At 42.0% G+C, this 9,809-nt stretch overlaps 1 protein-coding gene across 1 annotated transcript in view; it reads right to left on the minus strand.

Annotated features, from left to right (window-relative positions):
* The window catches only part of npm1b (nucleophosmin 1b), a 27,239-nt gene extending 18,263 nt beyond the window's left edge, over window positions 1-8,976 (minus strand). Inside the window, exons 1-7 of the mRNA XM_031568828.2 lie at window positions 8,871-8,976; window positions 8,082-8,164; window positions 7,061-7,180; window positions 3,320-3,413; window positions 2,698-2,789; window positions 979-1,052; window positions 705-768 (exon numbers count right to left, since the gene is read on the minus strand). Coding sequence (XP_031424688.1) covers window positions 705-768; window positions 979-1,052; window positions 2,698-2,789; window positions 3,320-3,413; window positions 7,061-7,180; window positions 8,082-8,164; window positions 8,871-8,922 — 579 coding nt within the window. The 5' untranslated portion in view covers window positions 8,923-8,976. The remainder of the gene's footprint in view (window positions 1-704; window positions 769-978; window positions 1,053-2,697; window positions 2,790-3,319; window positions 3,414-7,060; window positions 7,181-8,081; window positions 8,165-8,870) is intronic.
* Window positions 8,977-9,809: the final 833 nt, after the last annotated feature.

Raw genomic sequence — 9,809 nt, forward strand, 5'->3', positions numbered from 1 at the left:
TCATCATCACAGGTCCAAACTCCTCTCACAACCTCACCTTTTTCATCATCACAGGTCCAAACTCCTCTCACAACCTCACCTTTTTCATCATCACAGGTCCAAACTCCTCTCACAACCTCACCTTTTTCATCATCACAGGTCCAAACTCCTCTCACAACCTCACCTTTTTCATCATCACAGGTCCAAACTCCTCTCACAACCTCACCTTTTTCATCATCACAGGTCCAAACTCCTCTCTCAGACACACACTGACCCCTACTGGCCAAATGCACATGCTGCACATGCGCCCCCCCCCCCCCCCCCAAAAAAAAATCCCAGCCAACTCATACATTAATTGGCAGATCAACCAACAAGTCCCAAAGATTAGCGGAAAAAAGTACAGAGGACAGTTTTTTTTTGCAACTGGAAGGTAAACCTTGCCAACTTTGTTTCATAGATGAAATGGCGCACAAATGAATGAATGTCAGTAGTGCTAAAGGCGTTTGCTTTGATTTTGGGTTATCAACTGGAAAAGAGTGTGGATGGAAGCCAACCCTCTACAGACCTGAAAGGGTGCGGAGAAGAAATCAATACCAAATCTTTAGTTTGTCTGTAGGATATAAATGTATGAAAACCTATGGAAATGAATGACTAGAAGTTGCAATGTTGAAATCACTTCACACAGAAAAGTGTTGAACGAAATCCGGAAAGAAAAGTTCACCTACCTTCTTAGGTGATTTTATTGAACTCATCTTGATGGCCGGCTTTTCATCATCATCATCATCTTCGCTGTAACAGGAAAACAGCAGACGGTTGCTAATGATCTGGCTCAGACCTCATTCAGATACTCAGCTAAAAGCAGAGCTAATTTAAAGTATCTAACTGCAAATGAGGAAAGGGAAGCCACAATGAACCATGGCACCACAGCAAGACCATTAGCCTAACTACTCAACTACCACTGGTAAGGCTTCACATTGAAAGAGGTATTAGGTATCTTACTCATCCTCATCCTCGCTGTCATCCTCGTCATCTTCACTGTCTTCGTCCTCGTCAGAATCAACTTTCAGCTTTTTCTGTTAAAGAGACAGACACACACACACACACACACACACACACACACACACACACACACACACCCCCACACCCATCCACCCACCCACACACCCCCCCACACACACACACACACACACACGCTGGCATTACATCCTCAGCAATCCAAACCCTCTGGACCAGACGTCTGACCTTCACTCCAAACCCTCTGGGCCAGAGGTCTGACCTTCACCTCACTGCCACCATTGTCACGGGTCTCTAAATGTCTCTCAATCGTAGAGGACACACCTGGAGCTACAGGCAGGAACAACACAGGCACAAACATCATAACAAACTTATCTGCATGAGTTACACAGAGGCCTGTGTTGGTATCTCAGGATATGAAGGAAAATAATCATGTTCTTAGGGTGAGACAGAAAAAAAATATCTGGCTTAATCCCTCCAGCCCTCCTCAAGTAAGCAAGACTGATTTATGGTCAGGGGGTCATGACACAACCAGGGTAAAGAAGCCAAAGAAGAAGAGATGACCACCCAACCCTGCAAACAGTTCAATCACAGTGGGTCAATGCAAAACTCTCGTAAGAATGTGCTGGCTGATGTTGGAGTCTACTCAGAGGTAAACTGAGTTCATTTAACCCAGAGGCTGAGTGAAGGGTAGGGAGGGGAAGACATTGAGGACACTGCCCCCTGGTGGTGGAGTTCCTAACTGCTTGGCGAAATGAATGGGATTCTCCATAGAGATGCTTTCCGGTCCGCATCGAAAAGTTAGTGAAGCGGCTTCCATGACATCTGCTTTGAGATGAACTTTATTGTTTCTGGTGATCATAGTTTATTTTCAGCCACAATTATGAATTGTTTCTATTTTTTTCGTACGAGGTGATAAGGAACTACAATGAATATGACGTATACATGACGTATAGATGACATGACCAGTCTGCGCACCTCTCAAGCTAATCAAAATGGCCATTTGTATTGCTTTTTTTCTATGTATTGTTTTTTGTTTGTTTTGTAATAACAGAACATGCACACTGTGTGGTGATGACCATTACAGATCAGGACATGTGGACCAGTGCTGTCAGGGTTATCATGAAGGACAAGGCCTATGCTTCTGACAGGGGGAGTCAGGGTTATCATGAAGGACAAGGCCTATGCTTCTGACAGGAGGATTCAGGGTTATCATGAAGGACAAGGCCTATGCTAAAGAGAGCAGGGACTCACGTGACTTGAGTTGTAGTCCGTTTATGAAACAAAAGGGCCAATTAAAAAAATTTGAAAGAATATTACAAAATATCGCTTGAAAATGTTCACAGTTAGTAGGTTGTAGTACTGTACAAACACTGAAAAATATTTGCTTTCGATATCTTCACTGATGGCTTCATAGTGTTTTTTCCCCCAGAAATTTGGTCTATGGACTTATATGCGTAAACTGCTCTCTGATAGGAACACAACCACTGGGTTTGCACTCTCCCTCCGTATTCTGTGCCAGCATGAACAGAGAAGCTTCATTCGACGTAATGCAATCCATTCCATATATCATAAAATCATAAATCATAAAATCGCCTGTTTCAATGCTAGCACGAAGAGGGTGACATGACCAAACACAGGTCAAACACAGGTCAGCTGTATGGCAAGCGAAAGCTTTTCTGTTACTTCACCAGGTTGAGCTACCTTTGGAGGAGCTTTTCCTGACATCATGTTGGAGGGCCTCTTCACTGGTGATGTGTTGTTCTCCTCCTCTTCATCGTCAGAGTCCTTCACACCTGAGAGCAGCATTGGACAGTCACACAGGGGGACGACGACATTTTAACAGAAGGTGACAACTAACAACTAACCACTAGTTATTATCTCCATTGAAAGCCACTTATGGAAAAGAGGTCTTAATGTCTTCATGTCTAAGATGGTGGAAGTAGAGGAAGAGGGGGGTGACACTATTATGTCCCAGGATGCATCTGTTTGTTTGTGTTCATGTCCATGTGTGCGTCTCTGCGTCTCTGTGTGAGTGTGTGTGTGTGTGTGTGTGTGTGTGTGTGTGTGTGTGTCTCTGTGTGTGCGCGTCTCTGTGTGAGCGTGCGCTAGTTTCCCTCATGCACTATTTCTGTTTTGTCCTTCCTTCCTTTTGCTGTAAATTAGGTTTTGAAAATAAACTGAGAACTTTAAATTATATTTAATTATATTACATTTATTGTATTATATTTATAATTGCGTCTTGGATCTGGTGGTAACAGTAGGGGGATATCCACTGCTATTTATGCTTGGGCTTCACCATAGACAGGGTCGTAAGAATACTCACTGACAAAATGCTGGCCACTGATGTAGACTGGGCCGCTTCCTGACTGGAGCCGGAAGCAGACGGGAGGGGTGACCTTGAACCCCCCCAAACTCACCTGCAGATCAGGACACAGAGGAGAGGTACAGGAGAGGAGGAGGAGGAGAACAGGGGAGGAGAAGAGGGGAGGAGGAGGAGGAGGACAAAGGTGTTCAGCAGGTAGAAGTGTCTCTTAATAAGAATAAGAAAATAAGATTTCTGGTGACGATTTTACACCCTGTATTGGCACAGGACTACAATAGACATTTGACGGCTGATAGTTCTGCGTCACAGACTTCTAAACATCTTCATCCCTCAACATGCTCTGGGCAAAGATAACCAGTCAGTGTATGACTTAACTGAAAGGTATTTCATGTCCTCCACCTCGTCGGTGAAACAATGGCGTCTATTAATATCATTTGTAAACACGGTATTCATCTCGGCTTTTTTTTTCCAGTTCTGACCTTAACAGCCTGAGCGCTTAATCAAAACATCTTTTCTCACGTACACGGCAGATTGTGCAACTCCAACGTGCTTGAAGGTGCAGCCTCATGATTCTCAATGAACATTCCACACGGCAAGGCGTTGTTGCCGTGGCGTTGGCAATGGCAACCAAACAACAACAGCTGCTGCAGCAGCCCTGTGGCACGCCACTCAACCTCAGAATACTTTTAACTGACAGCTGTACACCTGTCACAATTATGGTGAACAGTGAGAACTTGCCAAACGTTGTAAACTGCGATTGATTACATGCAGGTGTCAAACCTCGTGTGTTTGTTTATCTCCAGGAAAGCCCCACAGCATTTTTCTTTCTCTTTTTCTCACATTAGGAATAATCTGTCAGGTCAAGGCAAGCATGAGACTTCATGTTTCTTTTCACAGCAGGATAAAAAAGTACTCTGTAAAACTGGTAGGCAAATATAGAATAGAACAGAGATCAGCTGATCAAGGACAGGTGTTTTGCATGTGACCACAATAAACGATTTTCTCCTTCATTTCCTGGGTTATCACACAGACACATCTGGGTGTCAGGTGTGTCCATTCTCACTGTTTGTTGTTCTGTTTACTAGGCTTATGTCATTGGGACAACAAAGCAGAACAACATGATAATGTAAGTAGAACTGGAACTACACAGATTGAAGGTGTGGTGACGAAGATGAAGTATGACTTGATAGTTGGCCAATCTTTTTATTAAAAGTTATAAAAGATGCATTTGCCCAACTGAAAAATGCCCGCTATGCCAGATTACCAGTCCACCTGTGCCACAGGGTGATGTGTAATGCCCACTCGCAGATGACTTCACACTGTAATAACAGTGAATTTTGGTGACAAGTTTGCACCCCTGAAGTAAGCACAGCTAAACGAGTCAATATGTTTATGGGCAAACACGAGAAACAGAACCCTGCTAGCTCACACAGTTTATGTTAGTTATGCCTCACACAGACACAGGGTCCCCACTGCAAACCATTCGTCCTCTTTTTTAACCAGCAACACTACCCTACACAGATCACATAGTCCACACATACTTTCTTTGAATTGGCCTTAAACACCGGCATACACCCAGAGAGGAAACTCACATACTCTGAATTGGCCTTAAACAGCGCCATACACCCAGAGAGGGAACTCACATACTTCTTCTTTTGTTATTTTGTTTCTGACTTAACATATATGTTCATGCCCGCACATAACATGCATGTAGAACATTCCAAGGCATAATAAAGAAACACACACACACATTCTTCCAAGCACAGACCTGACATGCATGCTCGTACACTCACACAGACACACAGACACAGACACACACACCCTCCCCTTTAGTTCATTAGGCAGGTACACCTATCTAGAATACATATTGTGTGTTTTACATTTGATAATTTTGTAAATAAATGCTTTTGATTGTTTAATGTCAATTTAATGTTGCATAAGAGTTAATGCTGCAAACCACTACTATTCATAACTCAAAGGCCCTTCAGCCTTTAGCTATTAGTTAGTTAAGATAATTATTAATCAGGGTTCCATATTGATAGTTAAGTATACTTTAGAGACTGATTTGTAACTGATCTTTTATTTTGAACACTATGGTGGACACCACTCTTGTGGTGGGTTCAACTTAATTGATCTGCTGTTGTGTTTAATAGTCGATGTTTAATAGTCGATGCCTATCTAATCGGGTGAGATCACCGACATTTTATTGGTGTTGTTGTCAGGATAGTACCAGCGTTATCTTGGTGGCCCTCGTAAGGAGAGTATCACTGCACCGACATTTATTTGGTGCCCGGCGGCCATGGTACCATTGCACTGCCATTATTCTGGAGCCCCTGCACGAGGACCAGTAATGTAACTACAATATTGAACAACACTTCTGCATCTGTGCAACTATACAAGTTAGTGTGTGTTCACCAGCTTTGTACACCAACAATATGGCACAGTTAGTGCTAAGTCAGTATGAGGGTCTCTTGTTTTCAGGACTATTGTAAATTGGCCCAAGCTGATACTATTGGGATGTGCATTGCATATTTTGTAGAACCCTTAAATGTAGTGTGTAGTTTTTACAGGCATGTAGTGGTGAGGTTGCAGATTGCACCCGACTGAATAGCACTCTCTCACCCCTCCCTTTGGAAGTGTGTAGTGCCACCTGCAGTGGCTGTCAGATGCCAGTGCCAATTCCAAAATGATGTCATCTTCTACAACCGCATGGAATAGTCCGTCAAGTGATTAGGTTCCTTTAGATAGACGAGGCTAATGTTCAAGTGATCAGGTTCCTTTAGATAGACGAGGCTAATGTTCAAGTGATCAGGTTCCTTTAGATAGACGAGGCTAATGTTCAAGTGATCAGGTTCCTTTAGATAGACGAGGCTAATGTTCAGGTACCATTACCTGGGTTTAAGGTTAAAAGCAAACACAAGTTAACCATACACTGCTGTGTACTCAAGGTGATTTATGATGACATTACAATATGTTATGACATTTTAAATCCCTCATTAAGCCACTTTCTAAGTGAGGTATTGATATCGGTAGTAGCCTACTTGTCAAGGCTATAAGATATGGGCCAGCTAATGTAGGATTTACCTCGATATTTGCCACCATCATAGCCTAACCTACTTACTTTAGTAAAAGTGTTCATTCCTCTGCCGAATTGAGTCGCTAGGGTTGAATTGTAAAGATGGTTGATTTCCCTAAAAACTACACACTGTGCCTTTAATGGGAGCATCCACAATGACTTAGATGCAATTAAGCACCAATGTTAGGTGCAGTAGACAAGAGGGTGTTGGCAGGGCAGAACTGGCTAAGCAATAGTGATTTTAGCTTGAATATGAGCTCTGAGATGTTGGGAAAATGTAGTCACAGGTGTAATATCAGTTCTCAGGGCTCTCCTGAAAACCTCCTGTCTTTAAAAGCACAACAAACTTCAGTCATAGGTGAACTGGCCTACAAAATTGAACTGATGCAATGAAGTGCATGTCTTTGACAGTCATCATTGCAAGCAGACCAGGCCTGAGGGCATCATGTTACTGCAAACAATAAATGTAAGCAAGGGATACATCTTGACAAAGGCCACTGGTGTGTTAAGAGTCTTTCTATTCACTCAGAAGATAATGACGATGATGTGCTGTTATGGGATGTGCTGTTGTGGGATGTGCTGTTGTTGGATGTGCTGTTGTGGGATGTGCTGTTGTGGGGTGTGCTGTTGTGGGATGTGCTGTTGTGGGGTGTGCCGGTACTCACCGATGGTAACACAGAGGGTTTAAGTACCACTAGGGGCAACTTTGTGGACTTCCCTTCATACGTCATTCCCTCGATCTCCACGGTATGAAACTTATCCTCCGCCTCTGCACCCAGACACACCTGGAAATAAGCATCAGGAGAGGCCTGGTGAGGGGGTGGTCGTGAGGGGGTGATTGTGAGGGGGTGGTTGTGAGGGGATGGTTGTGAGGGGATGGTTGTGAAGGGATGATTGTGAGGGGATGATTGTGAGTGGAAGGTCGTGAGGGGATGGTTGTGAAGGAATGGTTGTGAGGGGATGGTTGTGAGGGGATGATTGTGAGGGGATGATTGTGCTGGAGTTGATTGTGCATCCTTACTGTTACTTGTGTTAACAATGAGTGGGTTAAGATGTGTTGGTTTCTGTGCATCCTTACGGCTACATGTGTAAACAATGAGTGGGTTAAGATGTGTTAACAATGAGTGGGTTAAGATGTGTTGGTTTCTGTGCATCCTTACGGCTACATGTGTTGACAATGAGTGGGTTAAGATGTGTTGTTTTCTCTGAAAAGTGCAGTCAGTGTTTTTCTTCTGGTTTGGTAAAAAAAACTGCAAAGCTTTTGGACCTACGATAATGAAATATCTGAAAATGACTAGTTCATCATGGCTCCTGTATCTTCCGTACATGTCTTTTGTTTGAGATGTTTTGCAATGTATGTACAGACAACTTAGAGAAATATAAATAAAAACATAACAAAGACTGACACACAGAAACAAAATGCAGTAATAAAGCACACTAATATTCGGGAACATTATTTATAATTCATTCAGAATTGTATTATCTATAAATCCCGAGGCATTTTCATTTTCACGTCTTTCTCCGCCTTGAATACAAACACACAAATGAGTTCTTAAAATATCTGTCATATTTTCAATGTTATTGTTCACACACTCTGACAGATTCCTTCATTGTTGCAATGCATACCACACATAACAAACACTGTGCCTCTAAGACTTGGTAGCAGTTACACAAACTGTGTCTTACCGCTTTGAGTGACAGCTGGTGTTCAGCTTCATCATCGTCCACTTCGACTTTGTATTCTTTTTTATCTGCCTTGAGCGAACAACCTGCCCGACAAGCAAATATAAATGCAATGTACACATTTTATGATAGGCAAAATCACCACATGCAGATCAGAACGTGTCAAATCTTAACAGTGTACAAATGCATTTTCGTCACCACAAACTTAGTCCATTAAGATCCTTTGACAGCACATAATTCATAATAGTTTGTTTACATTAGCCATCTGGTTGACAGTCGTTTCTGCCTGCATGGTCGTGCATTAACTAGAAATGTTTATTTCCAAATTAATTATCAAAGCCAATAGCCTGTCAGTTTATGTCTGCAGAAACAACATGAAATGTAATATTAGAAGCAGGCAGATTGCAGGCTAACATTATGTTATATGAGGGCCAAACCGTTAGAGCTGCATTGTAAAACTTCCAGTAAAATGCAAGGAATCGAGTATCCACCTATTTCATTCTTTCGAATTGTTTGAAGGATATGTAACGTATAGCTATTTAATAACGTAAAAATGCACAGTTTGCCTGAATATCTCTCAGCAGGAGCTAGCTAGGCAGCTAAAGAAGAATAGGTTATTTAGCTAGCGATAGCTACATTCGCTAATCTAGCCAAGAAGCAAATCTGACAACCATACCCTTTAACCCAGTATCTACAGCCAAATATGCAAACAAATTACAGTTCTGTTAAAATAAAAAACTGGTTGTGCATTACTTTATGTTGGGAAAAATAGAGGGTGTTTATTAACCTCACCAAATAAATACATCTGGGGTCGGTTAAGGTCGGGAATACTATCTTCAGCCATTTTTGCGCCACTATCGCTCTTGAATTGTTGTTCCGGGGTCTGACTGACGGCTGTAGCAGCGAATGGGATTTAGCACAGACTAGATTCCCCCGCCCCGTTACAGATTGTCCAATTGAATGTTATTTGGACAAAATATCTGTGGGTGCTGATAGCACAGCCTCATTTCATCTTTTTAACGCCAGGTGTCGCTGTTGCAAAAGCTATTTACTGTCATTTTCTCTCATGTTTTGGCTTTGGAAGACCCCCATAAAAATAAATATTAAACACAAAACCTCATATCAATTCAACTGCATATTAATGTTATGTACATTATATGTTTTTTAGGGAGCATAGAGATTTAGCAGATCACATTCTCCACAGTTGACGTTTACAGCCTAGTTAGCAATTCATTGCTATTAGTATTCCAATTATAATGCCTGAAAACCGCAGCTCCATGAAACAAACAAGGCAAAAAAAAATATTTTTTAAACATTATTTGAAATGTTTGTACTTAAATGACATACTATGCCTACAATTAAGTATCAAGTATAGCCACATTCAACCTGCTCTCACATTGGCCTGGATGAAAAAGAATTCATGAGTCATGCCCTTCACTCTTCCCAGTAGACAGGGCTTGTCTGTCATAACCCATATCACCTCAGCCTTAATACTGACCTGAACCCTCATCTCTTATGTAGCCTATCACTATGCCTTGCAGCAACTGAGAGTCAGAACCACTGATCCACAAAAGATGGACATCACACATTGGCCTCCTTGTGTGCATTCCCTCTGTATGTCTTGTTTGGAGAGTTTAATACAATCTTAAAAGCACAATAACATATGGCAGATTCATTGATAACATGTCTGATAAGCTTTCATTGGATGTTGCTGTATATGAAGTAGGTTTA

The sequence above is a fragment of the Clupea harengus genome, chromosome 6, assembly GCF_900700415.2.
Source record: "Clupea harengus chromosome 6, Ch_v2.0.2, whole genome shotgun sequence".
In the NCBI taxonomy this organism is placed as follows: Eukaryota; Metazoa; Chordata; class Actinopteri; order Clupeiformes; family Clupeidae; genus Clupea; species Clupea harengus.